Genomic DNA, 21,237 nt, shown 5'->3' with positions numbered 1-21,237 from the left:
TCTATGTATGCAGGTCTTTTGCAACCGTATTCAGCACAGAGGTTTTTTTTCTATCTAAAATGTGGTCTCTCAGTTTACATAGTTTGATACAAATCTATCAAAATATATAAACTTTATTCATCAGAAGTCAACTGACACTCAAAGTGTAGAGTGTCAGTTGACTTTTGTTTTTTAAGTTTTTAAAAAGCAATGTATGTACTATTGAAATCAAATTTAGTTGCAAACTATTTTTTACAACATACAAACAATTTGTTTAGATAGATAGATAGATAGATAGATAGATAGATAGATAGATAGATAGATAGATAGATAGATAGATAGATAGATAGATAGATAGATAGATAGATAGATAGATAGATAGATAGATAGATAGATAGATAGATAGATAGATAGATAGATAGATAGATAGAAGGATGGAAGGATGGATAGATGGAGATAGAGACCCAGGCCACATTGGTGGAACTTCAACCGGAAGTGATGTCATCGAAGAAGAAAAAAAGTTTTTAAAATTGTATTAATAATTATACTGTCCACCAAACACAAAGATACAAATTAAAAAGGAATCAATTTAAAATATTTTTTTATTTAATGCATTATTGTCCGAGGCGGCGGAGTTTAACCATTTCCTGGCTGCTGCCGTCAACCAAACAGCAGCAGCAGCGTCAGCAGCAGCCCAGGCAGCCGGGCAGTGAGACACATGTCCCCACAGTCTGTGAGCCCCACACTGTCACTGGAGCCCAGAGAGGACACACAGCCAACATGTCTCGGCACAGAAATGTCCGAGGTTACAACTACGATGAAGGTAGACGACCTCAGCGAGCTGTTGGTGACGTGCTGAGCGCCACGGCTAGGCCTCCAACTGCTAAGCCCGCTAGCCGCTAAGCTACATTACGCTGTTCGTCAATTGTAGCATTAGCGGCTAACGCTAGCTGGTTTACATAATGTTGCTGTCGTGTCCCCTGTGGCACCTGGCACAAGATAAAGTTCTCTGTTATCCTAGTATACATTGCAATATCCAAGCTGTGAGGCTAACGTGTTTATGTTAGCACTCAAGCTAACATGATAAGCTAGTCGTTATTGTAGCTAATGTATTTGTTTACTAAAATACATGAGAGCTAGCCAGCTAACTAGATAACTTTCCAGTGTTGTGGTGGGTTCAGATTCATTGCAAGATAATATATATAGACAATCCCTCTTTTTAATAACTTATTAAGCCTCCTATTTTGTACAATTATTGAATATAGATAATCACCAAGCTCCCCCTTTCATGTTTGTTGTGCATTCTGTTAAACTGCTGACAAGGCAAAGTTACAGCTGGCACAAAGGAGTCTTTCTCTTTACGACAAATACATTTGTACACGTGTGTTTTTGTGTCAGACACAGGAGAAGAAACACATTTGACGCTCAGGTTCATTTCTTTTTTCCAGACCTTGATGATGACGATGTGTACGGACAGTCTGTGGACGATGACTACTGCTGCATATCCCCAGCAACAGGTTGGTGTCAGTGAATACAGAGCTCTTGGTGAATTTCAAGAAGATTTAGTAATTAAAAAAGGATGAATTGTGTTACAGGCCACTTCCAAACACCTTACATATTATAGACACATCATTAACTAAAGTAAACCAATCTTTTGAATCGGATTATATTTCTGCTAGCAGTGTGTGATAATCAAAATTGAAATCAACAAGTATGAATGTTCTCTGATGAACTGGCAACAATTATACACAAGGATGGTAGTTTTTCCTCCCAGTAAAAGGAACAGCTAATAATATAAATAAGAATATGAGCCTGCCCAGAACAAGTAGATTTCTTCACTGATAAACAACCACTAGTAATATGTCAGTATAATTATCAAAGTTAGAAATTACTACAATACTTAAAATGCAATGTTGTCTCTGACTGTGTTAATCAGACTTCACATCCCATAGTTTGTCAAATAAGTAAGAATGTTTTTGGTTTATTCAGCAAATCAGTTCATCTATTCACGTCAAGAGAAGCAAGGGCCAAAGGAGGAGCCTCTAGAAGAGGAAGAAGATGAAGAGGTTCTTATCTCCCCTACTGTCATCCACAACCTTGACCCTCTTGATCAAGGTAATGTTATTGAGTTCATGCAAGGATTCGAAAAATGACAAAGATAATTTAACTGTATCTTTTTATTTTTCTTTGTTTAATAATTCAATAATGTCTGTTTACCCTGTAATGCATTTCTTGATCACAAATATTATGTCTGTGACTTTGTAGCCAAGTTATATTCGTGTCTGGACCATATGCGGACAGTGCTGGGAGAAGCAGTACCAGATTCAGTCCTGAGCCAGGCCGCCATAAGACATGGATTTGACCCACAGAAGGCCCTGGATGCAGTTCTGTCTGAAGACGTTAAAACAACCCCAGTTACTGATGAGACGGATGTGGTAGCGAGAGTTGGCCAGGAGAAAGCTCCACTTCCACAAAGAACCAAACAAGCGGCCACAGCTGAGAAAGGTACACCTGGAGTTTATTGGTCCCTGACTTGTCTAAAATAGTTTTACATTAAAGAATGGTTGTTTCGATATCGGTCAGAGAATTTCCAAACTCGGCACAGGTTCTCCAGAACATTTCATCCAATCTTAAAAATGATTGAGATATTTCACAGCTAGTTGGCTCATAATAAATGTATTTTCTTCTCATGTGGCTACTGATCGATCTAATTTACTGTGACAGAATAATACCGGTACTTAATCGTTAACAATAAGGCCTTTTTAGTCTTATATCTAAATCATATTTTGACTGAATATTAGTGGGTTCTTCAGAAGATACTTGAAGAAAAAACATTTAAACTTGCATTCATTAGCATTGTGTATATGAAAGTGCAGTTATCACTGTTCTTTACTCACAAATGTGTGGGATGATGAATTAAAGTCGCTCAAATTACAATTAATTAACAAAGTGCCTTCTTTCTGTTTTTTTCCCTTCTCACCTTTTATAATGTGATTCATTTGGCATCCTGTCTCTCCTCTACGACATATGAAATTGGCTTTTGTAAGGTAAGGAGCCTTCTTGTCTGCTTTTCACACTGACATTACACCCGAGGAACATAAATTTCAGTTTGATGGGTGCAAACGTACAGCACCAAGCGTACCAGCAAGTTTACCAAGCTTGCATGACCTCTTATCTCAACATAAGCCTGACCTGGTGTTCAGCAGCTCTGAAAATCAAAATGTCACCCGTCAAAATGTTTCTTTAGGTGTTAGCAGTCTGGCACTGCTCATGTCTGAATATGAGCAAAAGAGTAAGGGAACAGCAGTAGTTGACCAAAAGCAAGGTTTGGGTGTCCCCTCATTAAGTGCTCTCGGTATGGGACCTAATTCCCCTCCATCCAGCATGTTAAATCCCAGTGGTCTTTCACTGGGAACTTTGGCGTCTTTAAATACGTCTTCAGCGTCTAACAGCTCAGCTCCCTCGCTCCTTTCAGTTCCACTTAGTAGTCTCTCACTAAACCTCCCTAAACTAACAACGTCCAGCTCTTCTTGGCTGTTCCTCCTGGGTTTGGGACTCTCGGTTCTGTCCTCCAGAACAATCAGCTCTATGGGGCATCAGGGACTGGAGGCAAAGTCACAAGGGCTGATCCTAAGGGAAGCCCATCATTGGCAGATTTAATCCAGGAGCACTCAAATCACAGCCCAAGAATCGGTGACTCTTTCCCTACTCCGCACAGTGGTATTGTTTCTGGAAACTGTGCGGGTACGTCACTATCTGAGCTAGCTTCTCAGCACCAAAACATGAGTACAAACATTCACTGTCCATCTAAGAACACTGAACACCTTGCATACACACTTAGCTTTTCTAAACCAACCAACATTACTTCTACATTCCTGGGTGGGACAGTCTCTCGCTCGCAGCCAGCTTTGCCGCATCAAACTAACAGTTCCTCAGCCTCCCCTCAACCCATCAGCACTGAATCTCCTGCAAATGCACTGAAACAACCACCTGGCCTCTCCGAGCTGCTCTCTTTCTCATGTTTGGCGTCTGAACACCAAGACAAAACCTCAACCACCTCATATGGGTCACAGTACTCCCTCAGCTCCCTCCTTTCACCAGCAAAACCAGAGAGGGCGGATGTGTCGCCAGAAAGTACTTTAGAAGGTGGCGTCAAGTGTACGCTCGACCACAAACCATACCACCAGAACTCCAGGCCGCATAAACCGGGCGAGTCCATTGATTTAAGCGCACTCATGGCTCAATCACATGAAGTGGGCCCTAGTCTCTTCGACAACAATCTCCCTTCACCGTCCTCATCATCTCCAGTTGCCTTGGGTTTAGATTCGTCTGTTTTTGCAACACCTTCAGTGTTTGCGATCACGTTGTCGACTCTGAGCCGCAGACAACAGAAGAGGACGAGGAACGTATTCAAGGGAAAAATAGGATGTCATCGGACAGGAAGTGGTTACCAGGCCTACCTCTGTAAACCGCAGGAAAAATCCAAAGAGCATTTCACCCCACTTTCACCAATTGTACCATTCCGCTTCGACAAGTTGTCTCCCGACGACATCGTCCGTGCCAATCAGCAAAAGGCTTTCACTAGGTAGAGGAGCGGAAATAACAAACACCTAACTGAGATGCATCAGTGGTTGGTGTTAACTGACGCAGTGGGATGAGAAACTTTAATCTTTCTGGCAGCCTTTACTCCTGAACTGAACTAAACTCTGGGTCATCAGTCTTTGTAACTGTGTCCCGAAATCAGACATGTGTTGTGTATAATCTTTTGTGATCAACTGTGAGACACAAACCCAAAAAGACTGCTACAAACCGTATTATTATAGAATATATGCATTTTTTTATAGAGGCGCAGAAACAAATTTTTTACTATTGTATTACACACAGAACAACAATGTTATGGTCAACAATGGAACTCCTTCGAACCAGTTTGGCAGCTTCAAATGAATTGCAGCTAATATTTTTTAAAGTGTTTTAACAACTTTTAGAAAGATTTCTTAATTTACTGTAGTTAACCTTTTTTTCTCTTTTTTATATTTTAAACACAGTCTTATTTTGTATCCTTAAAGGGCCATGGGCTTTTTAATTTTTGTATGATAGTTAACTAGTTTAATCTTAATTTTCAGAAATGAAAGAAAATTTATGTTTTTTTTCTTTGGGCCTCTTTTTTCTCGCTCTGAGCTGCATGAACCCTCAAAAGAGAAAAAAAGGTTGATTTTTGTTTGCAGGTGCACTGCAGCGATTGGAATATGGATCAGTTAACCATTGTACTGGTTTACTGCTGCATGTGTTTGAGAGCATGGGGTTGACTTTTTGGTTTAGAGGACACCTGGAGATTTTCCCATGAGAGAGTGAGAACACACACACACACACTTGCACACACACTTGCACATAGGCATGTTTTTATTGCTTGGAATAGACTGTGTTATATATAAATTCAAGCACTATGTATAAAGAGTGTACAGAACGAGTCAAAATAAATACCTTCAGAGCTTTGGCAATTTGTTTTTGCTCTTAAAAGCTTTTTATATTACAATGTACATATTGGTTTGATTTACACTGGGTTTTTCATTACTTGTTTCCAGAGGTTAATTTGTTAATTTTGAAATAAAGATGACTGAATTTATGTACTCTCTGTCTGGGCGTCCCACCCCCGGTTGTGTGTGAGTCTGCATTTGTGTGTCAAGAGTGTGAAAGCATATAGTGTTATGTTAAATGGATCCAACAGTCAAATTAGCACTCTCTTTCTTACTCGTTAAACTCATGCACAGAATATCTATGACACCTAATATTTTAGGGGTTGAGATGAGGGTATTTTTAAGATCAAAAACCTGCATTATGTATCTGGTGCAGTGTTTTCACTTTATAGGTGAGGCCAGAGTTTCTTAAGTCATCTCATATTTCTGGTGTGAGTCATTGGTATTGCTTTGAATGTAGAATCTAGCCCCTAAAGAAGTGACTTTTTATAAATATATTTTTAATAAGGTACCATTATATTAGGATGCCGGTGTGTACTGTAGTTACAAGGCAGCAGAAGAAGAATAGAGGAATTCAAATTGTTGTACGGAGAACACTTTTTGAGTGAAGAGGTGTGAGTCAGATGTGTGCGAACCTATTTCAGTTGTAGAAAGGTGAGTGAAGTGGACCCTCAGGGTGTCAAACAAAGTCGGAACAGCCTGAGGAAATGATGGTTAACAAAGGGAAGACTGTAGTAATAATGACAAGTCAAATATTAGAAGTCAAAACAGGTTTCTCTGTGTAGTGCTGGGAGCATCATGATATTTAGAAATAATCCGATGCATTAGGGAGGCTGTGGTCTGTTTTCAGAATGAAGACATCATCTGGAGTATTTTTGGATTAGGCATTGGGGAAAATCTAGTAATGATCACATACTCTTATTAACTTGTGGTTTTGCCCATAAACAGTTTTGTCCCTCTTCTCTTTAGGCGAGCCTGTGTGTGGGTTTGAGCAGGATGCTGCACTCTTGGAGAAAATGTCACCCCAAGCACACACGTCGACTCGACACAGCAGTCGATCATCTTACCCTCCCCGTCTCTTTGACACCACCTACGTAGGAAAAATCTGATCACGTCTCAACTTTCACAGCTTTGTCAGAGGCCTTGACAGATCAAATGGTTTTGTGTCTTTAACAAAGCCTACTTGTTACACCAACTTTTTTTTTTTTGTTAAGAGGTGCAGACACTGGAAAATGCCATCTTTAGTCACAGCAAGTGGTCAAAAGAAAGCAGGTGCATAAGGACCGTCAATAGTATGACTGCTTTGAGTCTATCGTATGTTTATAGGGAAATAAAGAGATATAGCTTTTTATCTAAATAGTTGCCTTTTGCACATTGTCTTTAGAGATATTTCTCATTGGATTAGTACCTGAGTCCCTTTGTAGAGGCCCAGTAGTTGAAGCTTTTCTTACATTTTTGTGGGAATAGCAATTCTGTCGATTTTCAGTCAGATTCAAAGAGACATGCTTCCTTGTTCACTTAGTCACTTGTTCACTTTCCCCTACGTCGTAAACACCCGATATGTAGAATTAATTTACAGCAACAGATAGTAACTTCTGATTTTGGTCACCTTCTGATTCATTTGCACCTTTATTTGAAGGTCCTAATTAACGCAGGATGGTAAGTTCTAGCCAAGACTAAGCAGTGACTTGTCAGAGCAAAAACCACTAGATTTTAAGTTTTGTGTTGGGGATTTTTCTGTACTATGAAATACCTGACCTGAATACAATGAAATGGCGGTGAGTTAGTGCATAGCTCTAGGCTGTTTGGCGTTAAGAATCTTATTCTGAAGCCTTTCAGTTGAATTTTTGTTCTGCTGAAGGCTCCTGCCCGAACGTCTGTTGTTGATCCCCTGATGACATTTTCGGTGCAGGGTTTTAGAACTCTTTAGGAAACAATACTTTTTATTACATTTTTTGGTTTAGTAACATTTCATGTTGCAAAGTCCCTATGGTGATATTTATCACAGGACTTCGCAAGGAAATTTGAAGCTATAAAATACAAGCAGCTGATGTGTTCCTTTGTCCCCCCCCTAAACTGGAAAGGGTAAAATTCTCCAGGCTAGAGGGATTTTCTGATGCTTCTTGTGGCTGAGAATACGTAGAAATTAGACTATACAGAGGTATGAGTCAAAACTGAGATCTCAGTAGCACTCACAGTGCAGCCGTGCTGTACATGGGAACAGTATATTTCTGCAGAGCTACTAAAAGTAAAATCTCACAGTATGATTGCTGTGCCTTATGGGAAATGTAGTTCACTGGTTGATACATCTGTCTTGAGTTTCCAGAATGCAGTCTGCTTTGTTTGAGAGCACAAGCGTTACAGATTATTAATGGGTATCTTTTGGGTTTATACCAGTCATCCTGCTTTTTTTGGAAGCTCTAGATGTGTCACTCTTAAAAGCCACCACTAATCTTAAAGTAAAGCAAAGTGATTGCACCATAGTGTCACATACAACTGGTCGACTTGTTTAATTAGTTTGCTGGACAATATAAATCCAAATGTGCCTTGACATGATAGAAATGTGTGCTGTGGTTGGGTGACCAGAGACTTCAGTGTAGCTGTGTTTTGAAATAGTAGGGTGTCTGAAAAAACAGTAGGTGAGGGTTCTTTGGAAGCTGCTGTGACTCAAGACGGCTGAGTGGGTGTTTTAAGAGCATGAGACGATACGGTATGAAATGGTGAGCGGTGGCACTGACAGTGGTCTGGTGGGTCCTACTGTGAGAATTTCCTTCAGCCTGCACTATCAATTCCCTTTTAAAGTCATTTTCATGCATGACTTGATTTAAAGAAAATGATGGAATCTTTACTACTATTTTGGTTGACTGGTATTTTGATAATTCAGAAGAAAAATAAGCTCCTATGTGCAATGGAGTGGTATAATGTGTGTTTTAGTTCTCTTACAGGCGATGCTACTTTGTCCCTCCCTAGTGAAAGACTGGCACAGTAACAGTTGAAATAATATGCTCTGCCAAGGAGGATATGTTGTCACTTGTTTTTGTTGTGACGCAAAGATCACTCGTCAGATACCACAACATTTTGTTTAAAGATGTGTTCAGGGACGAATTTATTTCACTTTAGCATTGTGAGTTTTTCATCATTTTCCTTGAGTTTTCAGAGAACAATTAATAGATCTTGACAAGAAAAGAACAACTGGAAGGGGGGACTGATATTTATAAATTATTAAAAAAGCAGACAATACGAAACAATTCAGAGCAATTTGGAGATCTTACAGCATTACAGCACAGATACAAAAACAAAAAATGGTACAGAAGAGAAAAGAGTTACAACATGTTAAGATCACAACTAGGAGAAAGCAGACCTATAAAATGTGTCTTAAGAGAGGTTTAAAAGAGAATAAGGAGTTTGCCATCTCCTCAGGGAGATTGATCCAAAGAGTGGGCGTCCTGACAGAAGAGGCTCGATCTCCTTTGGTCCTCAGTCGGGACCATGGAATGGCAAGTAGGGCTTTCACAAGAGGACTGTTGGTGCCTTGGCTGAGGTCTATTTCTTGTCAAAGCTTATTTGATGCATTTTTACCCCTATACTGAACCAGAAGATTCTTTGTAATAGTGAAGCAAAACTAATCTTAACTTGAGGCTTATTCTAACATAGTCATGTTGGCTCTGGCTTCGAAACAATTCTTGAATCATTTGAAATGTTTTCCCCTTTTTCCCCCCACATGAGGACTGTGACGTCTTCAGTTACCATGAACCAAAACCTTACCTTTCACAGCCTTTAGCGGCCTCAAGTGGTGGGGAGTCTCACAATCCAAGATATCTCATTTTTTAATGAACAGATTAGTGTTCAATTTGTTTGTTGAATATTGGTTTAAGAAAGTGTGTTTACCTGCAAATTCGGTGTATTTGTAGTCGATGCTGTTGAAACAGTGAAGTAGAGATCAAAAGACACTTGTTTGTATTTGGGGGGGGTAGTGGTGGAATTGTTCGTATTTGCATATCCTGGGCGGACTCCTTATTTCGTGCTCAGTTGGGCCCTCGGGCTAAGGTGTACAGATGACTCACTCATTGCCTGTCACTGCAAGGGTCCACCATACTGAAGAAATCCTGGATGGGAGGACGCTTACTGTTTACCTGCCAATCTAAACAGTGCAGAGATCCTGCTCCGAGCCTTACTACCTGATTGCCCAGTTAAGTCATTCTGAGGCTACCCCCACTGTTAGCGCTGCCCCCAGGCAAGACTGAAGAAAGATTATCTTGCATGTCGATTGTTTGCAAATGTATTCTAGTGCTTTGACAGAGCAGCCTTTTTCCTTTGGTTCAAAAGTTGGGTGTTAATCACTGAAGATCTCAGCTGGGATGTAATAAAGCACCTGTCTGTTTCACCCCAGGTTAAAATATTGATTGGCTCATCCCAACTGCTTTATTATGTTATAATAATATAACATATTATTATAAATATTCTAAGGAGTTAAAAAGCTGGCGGCTGGTGTCCCATTTAACACGATTGTAGAATCTTGAACATCACTGTCGTAGGGACGAGGAGTTTGGGTTCTTACTGCCGCTGCCCGTCATGCAGCAGGAAGGAACGCCATCAGATGAAGAATTCAGTGGTGATGATGGTGTTGAAGATCTGTTGCTGTTTTTAAGTGCCTGTCTGCGTGGGTCCATCATTTACAATTACAGGTAGTTTCCCAAACTTTCTGTGTAGAAATGTGTTTATCCGTCACCGTTTATGATGTGCAGCTTCAAAGGAACCTTTGTTCAAAAATAAGGAGAATATATTTTAAGCAACTTTGCATTTATTTTCCCTGTTTTCCAGCTTTTCTAACTGATCTGGATCAGTGCATGGAAAATAAACTGTCTTCAAATGGCGCTAAACTCTCTTCAGAGTGCACTGACACGCCAGGCTTGTATATCAGTGTTTCAGAATGACAGGGACTTTTTTTTTACTGCAAAGCCAGTCATTCAGAGAACAGCTCGACTAGAGAAAGTCCATTAATAATTCTGTTGATTCATACCTCCATTTCCTCTCATTTTCCCCCAGGGTATTTTTTTAAAAGATGAATAAACTGCATGAAGCCTGCAGGGGCATTATTATGCTAATCATAAAAAAATGCATGCTTAACCAAACCTTTAACACCACGACTGTATATCTGAAAACCTTAACAAGTGTTAGATTAACTTTTTCGTTGCTTTAAGGTTTTTGAAGTGCCATCCAACATAAAACCAATGGAAATGACATTTCACAACTAATTTCAACTTGTTACATATCAACCATTTAGGGCGATTCGTACGCCTCATAGTTCCTATAATTGCAACTTTCTTTTAATCGGTTGTGTGAGAGGATGCACACACTCACTGTCAGCCCTGCACTCCGCTGAGGAACACCTGCGTGGAGGATTCATTTTGCAAAACGCTGCGTCACACCGCTCTCTTTACGTGGAGATGGGATGTAACGGCCACTTCAGAAATTAACCCTTCGTGAGCCAGGATGACGGCGTCGCACACACACATTCACACAGGCGCACACAGGGTGCAGCAGGCTGAGCTATGCACCCAAGTCTAAATGAATCAGTAGCAGGTCTATATGACTGTGACTTGTGGTCACTTGGGACAGGGATGACAAAGCAGTGACCTCAGCAGATCTCACTGCTGCAGCATGTGAGAGTGAAACTGATTGGATCATATGCTCACACTGAAGAATGTACAAGTGCTTTTGCCTGCCAGTAATTGGCAACTATCACCAGGAAAGAAGTAAGAAGTGCTGCGTTAGTGTGTTATCCTCTGCTGGTGTGCATGGACGAATAAGCCATTTCTATGTATTTTAAGTTACCAGATGCAGGTAGTGTTAAATGAATGGCATTTTAAACAGAAGTGTTATGAAAAAGTTGAGACTCTTGCTCAATCTGCTGCTTCATCAGCTCAACTGTAATATGATAATTTGAAAAGTGAACTTCTACATCTGCACAATCAGTTAAATCAGAAAACCTTGTCTAAGCGAGTGTCACGTACAAACTTGAAAAATATACTTGCAAGTGTCAAAAGTTGAAGGAACCTTTCAGTCCTGTGTATCAGGTCCCTTCTATGCCTATTTTAAATAAACAATCAAATATTTGTCTGTTTTAGAGGGCACGGTGAACGATGACTTGCTTTGTTTGTGAGCAAGTGTGCGTTTTGTTCCCCTCTCCTCCTCAGCTAAAAGCAGAGACGTGTCTCAGAGTAAACTGGACCCTGAAGTGGTTCCTAAAGTTGCTCGCATGACCGTCTCTGGCAAGAAGCAGACCATGGGCTTCGACGTTCCCAGGTATTTAAAACCCTGCTACATTCAAATACTCAGTGATCTAATAAAACAGTAAAAAATTATTATTATAGCCTTTGTTAAAATAGTTGATAAACTAGGTTAAACTCTTATTCAGCATTTCTGACACTTCAGCCAGAGTGGGAGTAGTTTATATAAGCATCTATCTTGTTTTAGAAATACATCAGTGTTGCTAATAATTTCGGGAGTTGAAATTATCATCTGTCGTGTTTCGTTGTGAATAAACTCGTCCATTCTCTCTCCTCAGCACAACCGAGAACGGCGTGGTCACCGCCTCAGTTCGCCGCCGCGGCAGTCCGGAAAATGCAACCAATGCAACAGAGGCCACCCCCAAACGTCCCGAGACCCCGTCCAAAGGGTCGAATGTAGAAGAGACCTCCACGCCAGGCCGCTCGACTGGAAAGTCCCGGCAATCCATTAACGTTAAGGTCGAGCTGGAGAAGAGACAGGGCGGCAAGCCTCTGTTAAATTTGGTGGTTATAGGTAGGAAGAAAGTTCTCAGCACTTATAGAAACCACTTCAACATGTGAAAACAGTTAAGGGGATTTTCTACACTGACACATTGGCTTATAGTAAAATTCATTGAGGAAGTATGGCAAATGTTTTTATTTACCATAAGCAGGTTTGCAAGTGCGTTATAATACAGTTACTATGTTTTTTCAAAGCTCTTTTTTCAATTTGTATTATTAAGTTGTGCTCCTTGCAGCCTCAGCATACATTATCTGAATCTATCCTGCAGTAAGATTTCTACTAGAACTCATTCTCTTTCGAACTCTTGAAAAAGTGTGTATCTGGTACACATTCAAATAAACAAGGTTTGTATGGTTAAAAAATCTGACCACATATTAAATATCTTTTTTTTTGGAGAACATTATTCTGATATTAAGACGTAATGTCGAATCATTTTGAATCTCCCTGGTTGGTACGAATACACTTGAGGGGCACGAGTTGAGGGGCACGAGTTGAATGACAGACCCGTGCAGTTGCTCAATCATATTCACTCATTCTCAGTTAGACTAGAAAAAGTGACTTGCTAGTTTCAGGAGTGCAGATGATTCTAGTTTCCCACAGCCTGTGAAACCTTTTCATGTTACCTCCCCCTCCCCCATCTCACCCTCCATCCTTTTCCCCCATTTCTGCAATTGAGCAATTCTGCCTCCTTCCCTCTCCCATCTGTGGCTTCCCTTTGCCATATCTTACATTATCTCTTCCCCATACCTGTCTTATCATTCTTGTTACAGTCTTCCTGTCTCCCCCCCCCTCCAAGCCCCCTTTTCTCATTGGTTCCTTTCTTTTTACATCCTGATAACCCCGAATTACATCATTCCCTTCTCTGCAGGTCACGTGGACGCAGGTAAAAGCACGCTGATGGGCCACCTGCTCTATCTTCTGGGCAACGTCAACAAACGTACCATGCATAAGTACGAGCAGGAATCGAAGAAGGCGGGGAAAGCCTCCTTCGCCTACGCTTGGGTTCTGGATGAAACTGGCGAGGAGAGGGACAGGTACAATTTGAGTGTGAAACCACAGACAAACAGAATAACAAGCATGAGGGGAAATTCATTATCTCCTCCTGTCTCCAATTAATGGTTTGCCCGCGCTAGTTTCCCTTTTAAGAAGAATCAAATCATTCCTACACTAGTTCTTATGTGTTAGGCTGATTAATAACTGTGCACATTTTCACATCTCAGAATACATGTCCCTTTTTTACACCTCTTTGTTGTTGTCAACATGGTGAAACAGAAGGGAAACATGCCAGAAACAGAAAGTCACTGGTGGGAATCTACTGCAAATTCACTTATCAGCAAATGTGCAGCACGACAACAGACTGACAGCTTTGCCCATAAATTGACCAAAGCTTCATATTTATATCCTGTGATTGGGCAGTACTCAGTTCACCATCCACCAGATATATTTTCACACTAAATTATTGTTTACTCTAAAGATGATGTATTTTTTTAATTTAACGTGGCCGAACATTTATCTTAATTTTGTGTGTTTTCTCCAGAGGTGTAACGATGGATGTCGGCATGACCAAGTTCGAGACCAACTCGAAGGTGGTGACTCTGATGGATGCACCCGGACACAAAGACTTCATCCCCAACATGATCACTGGAGCTGCACAGGTGCACTACTGTGCGAACAGGATTCAATTAAGTGATAGAAATTTGAAATTAGAGCGAAATGCTACTTGCGCGAAGACTCTTTGTGTTGCTTTTCTAAAAAAAAAATGTATACTTTCTTTAACCACACAAGAGATTTTACTTTTACCTTAATACATGAAATGGACTGTGTAGGAGTTGAATTACTTTTCTTGGCATTTTCCCTCAAATAAAGATCTCACAATACTAATACTACATAATATTCAGCAATAGCAATATAATAAGGTTTAATGTATATCAATGTATTGTTTTTCATAATTTGTCATCCATTGTTAAAGCACAGTGAGGATATAACACATAATTGATCATCCTCAGATTTTTAAAAACAATTTATGATTGTCATCCTCTGCTCATATAAAAGAGTTTAAAAACACAACCTCCACTCAGGAGCAATAATCAGTCTTTAAACAACTTTAAACAAAAAATTATATTGTGACATTTATCGTGATAATTATTGATATCGGCTGATACAATTAGTTCATAAAACATTGAGACTCCTCTAGTACCAGTAGTAGTAGTAATCCTCTCCCTCCTTCACTGTACCTTCAGCCTGACACACCCATCGTCATTATTTGAAGTAACATTTGTGGTTTTGGGTGTTGGTGTCGGAACGTGTCTTTATCGACAAGGGCGTGTGCGTCTGTCTCCTTCTTTGGGACACATGTAATTTCTCTTTTTACCATATGACTGTATTCACCTTCAATCTCCTCATGTAGTGACTAAGGGGTTTCTATTGTAGGCAAATAAACGTGTTACAGTCAGACATACGCTCTGAAGGTTAAGAGGAATATTTATAAGCCTGTAATTAGTAAGTAAAACTTGTTCATTCATTTAGGAAGAACTGAATTTCAATCTTTCTCTTCACTGCTGCACATATTACAAGTTTAAATACCCATCATCATCAAAGCAGAGCAAAAAATGTGTCCGCAGATTATCTCAGCAAAGATGAAGGTTTAATGCACGAAGAACAGCATTTCACTTCCTGAGGAGGAAACCCCCTAATCTTTCCCCTATGTCTGCTCGGTCTCCAGGCGGACGTGGCCGTGCTTGTGGTGGATGCCAGCAGAGGAGAGTTTGAGGCAGGATTTGAGTCGGGTGGTCAGACCAGAGAACACGCCCTGCTGGTGCGCTCACTGGGCGTCACTCAGCTGGCTGTCGCGGTCAACAAGATGGACCAGGTCGGACCTGCTACACTATACTGACTCACAGTGGGAGGGCAATGTATTGTTAGTGCTACACATACAGTGTGCTGTGTGGCAAATTTGAAAAAAAACTATATTATAATAAAGTATTGAATCATTTAAGGGCAGTATTTTAGAAATATTAACCTTAGATTTAAGAACTTAGGATTTGCTGTTAAAATCAAGTGAAGTCATAGAATAGATCCATGACTGAATACACCTAAATAAGTAGAGAATGTGACCTCATGTGAATGTGTATTTGTTGTTCTACTCCCGCTGGCTTGTTGCTGACACATTTCCATTTCAAAGCCTTTCTGAAGGGGAAACTTTTGTTGTGTACAATCCTCAGGTAAACTGGCAACAAGAGCGTTTCCAAGATATCATCTCCAAACTCGGCCACTTTCTCAAGCAGGCTGGATTCAAGGTGAGTCGGTGTGGGTCACACGACATATTGACATCTTATTACATTTCATTACATTACATTTCATTTAGTTGACACTTTTATCCAAAGCGACTTACAGTAAGTGCATTCAACCATGAGGGTACAAACCCAGAACAACAAGAATAAAGACATTTTCTTCAAGAAAGCGAAACTATAAAGTGCTATTTGTAAGTAAGTGCTACTAAATCGCTTATTTACTATTTTATATAAATATATATATATATATATTTATTTTATTTTTTTAATTCAAGGTATAGTCGGAAGAGATGGTTTTAGTTTGCGACTGAAGATGTGTAGACTTTCTGCTGTCCTGATGTCAATGGGGACATTAAAAAGTCATGATTTTGTTGAGTGTTTAGCTCGCATTGAGGGAGCAACAATTTGCAGATGCAGAGCAGAGTTGACAGGCTGGGGTGTAAGGTTTGACCATGTGCTGGATGGAGACTTAGGTTGGTTAAAGACCAGTCGAGCTGCTGCATTCTGGATGAGCTGCAGAGGTCGGATGGCACTAGCAGGTAGACCAGCCAGGAAGGAGTTACAATAGACTAGGTGTGAGATGACCAGAGCCTGGACCAGAACCTGTGCCACCTTCTGAGTGAGAAGGGGACGTATTCTCCTGATGTTGAGCAGCATGTATCTACACGAACAGGTTGTTGCAGTAAGGTTGGCCCTAAGGGAGGGTTGACTGTGGAGTGCAAATACCCAGGTTCCTAGCAGTCTAGGTGGGGGCTGTCAAAGTTAATCATCAGGTCGTTCGTGGGAGAGCCTTTCCCTGGAGGGAAAAGTAGTTCAGTCAGACAACTCAGGTTCAAATGTTTATTCAACAGTAGAACAGGTTTAGTGTTTGGCGTCTAGGCTCCAACTTAATCACTCCCCCATATGATTACACAGGAATGATGGGAGTGATGAGCAAATACTTGTAACTCCCCAGTCGGAGCCTACAGGTGGATGCTGGGGTGGTGGAGGGGCTGAGGCAATTGTCTGCGGTACTGCCTAGCAGTTGGGAAGCAGAGAGAGTGATGGGAATTCCCAGTGCTTAAATAGAACGCCTAATGAAGTGGATGAGTACTGTGGATGGTTGTGGCGAGTGAAGTATGTCACATGATGTATGTCACATGATTGAAGCAGCACAGCTCATGTTGCCTGCCAGAACTAGCTTGCCGGCGTCGTTCCATTTTAGTCTTATGATATTAACGTGTTTTAACTGTGTCACTATATAAACCCTCTGTTATATATTTGAGGAGAAGACACATGGCCTAAACTGGTGTTTATCTGTTTTTGCAGGAGTCTGATGTTTTCTACGTCCCCACCAGCGGCCTATCGGGAGAAAACCTTGCCACCAGGAGTTCAGTTTCCCAGCTCACCTCCTGGTACTCTGGTTTCAGCCTGATGGAGCAGATTGGTAATGCACACTGGCATGGATGACGCTGCCCAAAGTGTTAAACCCTTTTGACACTTTTCTTTGAGGGGAAAAAAAGGACAATTTCTGCCTTTTTTTGGCAAACTCAAGAGTTTTCTACAAATCGGTCACATCGATCGATATTGAATATACAAAGGATAATTTAACAAAACTATGTTTACTTGCATTAAAAATGCTGCAGATAATCCCACATTAATTTTTGTAAGTATAATTCTTAAAAAATTACCTACTAGGACACAGAGTGACAGGTGGATAATTGTAAACAAAGTGATTTTAGTTTCTTTATAGTTTAATGCACAGTCTGTATTTCACACAGCACTAAAGTGCTGATCATCTGGACTCATTACCAGAAAGACGAATATAGATTTATTCCTACCAGTGAAAATGATTTATCACGCCCTTAACTTGACTTCTGAGAATATTAACTGGCCTTTTCACTTCTCACTGCTTTCTTCCTCTATTTCTGTATTTTTCCTCTCTTCTTCAGATGCATTCAAAGCTCCTCAGAGGTCTGTAGACAAACCTTTCAGACTGTGCGTCTCGGATGTGTTCAAAGGTAAAGTCACTGACGCATACGATTTTGATCATGTCCCTTTTCATTTCTCTTTTTCTTTTAAATTAAAGTCATAACTGATGTTGCCTTCTCTCCCTCAGACCAGGGTTCAGGCTTCTGTGTCACGGGGAAGATTGAGGCGGGTTATGTTCAGACTGGGGACAGAATACTGGCCATGCCTCCCAATGAAACTTGCACTGTCAAAGGTACACACCCGTCTGTCTTTGCTGCCCTTTCTCCTGTTGAGGCTGACTTTGGTACTACAGTTTTCATCTCTATGTGGCTAAAACAGCATTTTCTTTATTGAAGCCAATGAGGTTTCTAAAGCCATGATTTCAGAGTGTTCGTAATGAGAGTAGTTTACAAAACTTCTTTTTAGCAACACTGGATCAAAGAGTTTTCATCCCTGTGGATTTGTGTGATGATTGTATTTGTATAATATTGTTCTGCATTTTGTCCTTTATTTACTTTAGTTTTTCATAATACATGGACCTGAGTATGAAATAAAGCTCTATTTTTTTTGTGCATTTAAAAGACTAAGCTATGCTACAATAAAACACCTTCCAAGTGAGTGAGTGGTGAACACCTGTAGTAACTGAGTTTCTTCCACTGCAGGTATCACTCTCCATGACGAGCCTCTGGACTGGGCCGCAGCAGGAGACCATGTCAGTCTGACGGTCACCGGCATGGACATCATCAAGATGAAGTAAACAAGTGACATATGACAGTATTTTAATTTAAAGAGTACCTTACTCTATGTTAAAGCATGACGATAATGAACGCTACTAGTTACATAACTCAATATTAATATCAATATTACTGTATGACACCTTTATCAGACACAAGTGTAATCAGTAAGTTGTTTTGCTCTTATAACTTTTTTCTGGTGATGTGATCTGGTGTTTGGTTTTTGTTTAGATGTTGTTTATCTGCTATATGTTCTGATGTGTGCTTCCTTCCAGCGTGGGCTGCGTGTTCTGTAATCCCAAGGAGCCGATTCGAGTCTGTACTCGATTCAAAGCCCGAATCCTCCTCTTCAATATCGAGGTGCCCATCACAAAAGGCTTCCCGGTGAGTCCAGGCAAACACACTCTGACACTCAAACTAATACATGAAGACTTTTTCATGATAACCGCACGCAGGTTTTTTGATGTATGTCTATGTTTGTTAATTAGGATGCTGTGTGTGTGTTTGCTCGGTTTAGGTGTTGTTGCATTACCAGACAGTGAGTGAACCAGCCACCATTAGGAAACTGATCAGTGTTCTACACAAGAGCAGCGGTGAAGTTCTCAAGAAGAAACCAAAGTGAGTGTTAGGAGGGGGGGGCAAATTTATAACATGGTGTTAAATGAATATATACGTCAGCATCTCCCTTCAAGTATACTGTGTTTAGGATTTGGTGTGTCTTAAAAACACAATGAAGCTGGAGAATGAATCATAGTTTTTATATATAATATGTCTTAAATGGAAAAGTCATCTAAACACATAGAACAGCCGAGAGGTCCTTTTCAAGAAGTGCTTCATATTATTCAGATTGTTTACTAAGTAAGAATCCACATTGTTCTCGTTAAGGTGTTTGAGTAAAGGTATGAACGCTATCGTGGAGGTCCAGACCCAGCGGCCGGTGTCATTAGAGCTGTACAAGGACTACAAGGAGCTGGGTCGCTTCATGCTGCGATACGTGGGCTCCACCATCGCTGCAGGGGTCGTCACCGAGGTAAAGAGCAACTTGAAGAAGGATAGAGCCAAAACGTTGTCCTGTAGATGTGTTACTCCACAAAACGAGTTGGTGTTTTAAATGACTAGATACAAAAACTTCTGCGTCTGCCTACACTTGACATTAACTGGTTTGTAGACGGGTGGGTATGACTTCAACATGTTTAATAATAGTCTTTCAGTTTGAATGGAAAAACTTACAAAGTATGAACTTTCCAAAAAGTGTTCTCACGCTGCAAACAGACCAAGACCACCTTTTACGGTCGGACACAATTTTGGTCTGAGGCACCTTTCACACCTGTCTACAATTGTAGTTTGGTGTAAACTGTGTTAAACTGAATATTTATGATAATGTTAAATTAAAGTTAATTTAATTTTGTATTTTTTATTGAAAGAGGCAAAAAATACAAAAAAAAGTATAACATTGTCCATATATAAAAAAAATTTAAATACCTACGTTTGCATCGAACCCATATTTGTCAACAACTACTGGTCACTGTATCTTGCGTTATCAAGAACTGACACTAGATGTCACTAGCGTCTTAGCTCACGTGTCCTCGGCGTGTCTTTTTGTTTTTCAGATCAAAGAATGAAGAGCAGTGAACACACAGAGCTGCTCAGGCCTCGCTCTGGAGCTGGCATGCAGCCAGAGATAAAGTGCAATTCCTCAAAGTCATGTCACTCACGGACTCCGAGCATCACACCGATCCCTCCATCTCCAGCGCAGCAGCTGCTACACCCGACCGCTCCGATCAGACAGCGACCCTGAGGCGAGAGGCCCGAGGTCCTCACACAGTGACACTGAGCAGCCAGCTAACCCCCGCCCCCCTCGCACGGGAAAGTGAAATTCTATTGCTCCCAAATCTCAGTCTGATCAAACCAAATCGATAATGTGATCGGACTCTGGAAGACAATCTGACCACACTGAGACTTCCACAGTGGCTATTTTCACTGTTTCTTTGAAGGAGCTGTCATGAATTCGGCTGAAAGATACAAAGCAAGGACAAATAAATGAGCTGTGTTTCTGCTATATTTTTAAGTAATTTAAAAGTCCACCTTTCTCCCTCGCTGTCTGTAAAGTTAAAGAATGAGGATTCAGTTTCAGGTAACTTTTTCAATAGGGCTCTTCTAATCAAAACTGCAAGCTCAAGAAATTAATTTTAAAGTTAGTAGTGAAAGAATGTGATGTATCATGTGGAAGTTGAGGGCAAATTATATTTTTTAAATCATTAAATGTTTCATTTCAAATTCCATAGCTTGAGGGAAAAGGTCTACAAACGCATTTAAATGTTTACTCTAACTGACGTAGAGTAGTTTGCAAACAAAAAAGGGAAACTCAATTTTTTAATTCCATCTGGATCAAGAGACGGAATGAGAATTTATGCTAACAGAAGGTAATTACTTGAAATGCTCATATAAATGAGAGTTTCAGGAAAGCAGGTACATGCTGTCAGAAGGGCTTTTGGTTTTTTTTTCAGACAATGAATCTGCTGAATTGAGGTGGGAGGTCAAAGGAGCTGTATTTGTGTTGTTGTGTTAAACTGGACATGTTGGTGAAGAAAGATGATGCGAAATGAACATGACATCAGAAATCTGTGGTTTGAGTTTTGATTTCAGCACTTTGAAGGGTCCCGTGTGTCCCCACCCCGTGAAAATCCTTAAAACGCGGTCGGTGAAAATGAGAATCTTTAAATGCCACTTAAATCTCTGGCGCTACAGTGAACACAAACTGGGTTTTTCAATTTTGAAATCCCCATCAGAAAGTAAGTGGACAGTGACAATGTAGAGGTGAGTGTTTCTAGTTTTCAGGTTGGGTCGAGTGAGAAAAACATGAAAGATCTTTGAAAATAAATTAACCCCAAAACACACACTCCTGTATTGGAGAAACACACTTAGAAGTAAAGAGACATTATAATGAACGGGTACAGATGTTTGTATTGATCATATTCATCAATATCCCCGATACGAATGCTGCCTTGTGACGGCGAT

General features: G+C 40.4%; 1 protein-coding gene across 1 annotated transcript; it reads left to right on the top strand.

Annotated features, from left to right (window-relative positions):
* Nucleotides 1-643: 643 nt before the first annotated feature.
* Nucleotides 644-20,840, top strand: hbs1l (HBS1-like translational GTPase). Its single transcript, XM_061091839.1, has 18 exons — nucleotides 644-802; nucleotides 1,428-1,496; nucleotides 1,969-2,094; nucleotides 2,245-2,484; nucleotides 11,651-11,759; nucleotides 12,022-12,257; nucleotides 13,114-13,279; nucleotides 13,783-13,900; nucleotides 14,968-15,114; nucleotides 15,467-15,541; nucleotides 16,844-16,961; nucleotides 17,467-17,535; nucleotides 17,634-17,738; nucleotides 18,148-18,238; nucleotides 18,495-18,603; nucleotides 18,737-18,837; nucleotides 19,105-19,249; nucleotides 19,830-20,840. Exons 1-18 carry the CDS (start codon nucleotides 760-762, stop codon nucleotides 19,839-19,841), a joined length of 2,079 nt encoding a protein of 692 aa, XP_060947822.1. The 5' UTR covers nucleotides 644-759; the 3' UTR covers nucleotides 19,842-20,840.
* Nucleotides 20,841-21,237: the final 397 nt, after the last annotated feature.

The sequence above is a fragment of the Limanda limanda genome, chromosome 18 (genome assembly GCF_963576545.1).
Source record: "Limanda limanda chromosome 18, fLimLim1.1, whole genome shotgun sequence".
Classification (NCBI taxonomy): Eukaryota; Metazoa; Chordata; class Actinopteri; order Pleuronectiformes; family Pleuronectidae; genus Limanda; species Limanda limanda.
The sequence above is the reverse complement of the archived record's forward strand: the minus strand, read 5'-3'. Positions and strand labels throughout refer to the sequence as shown.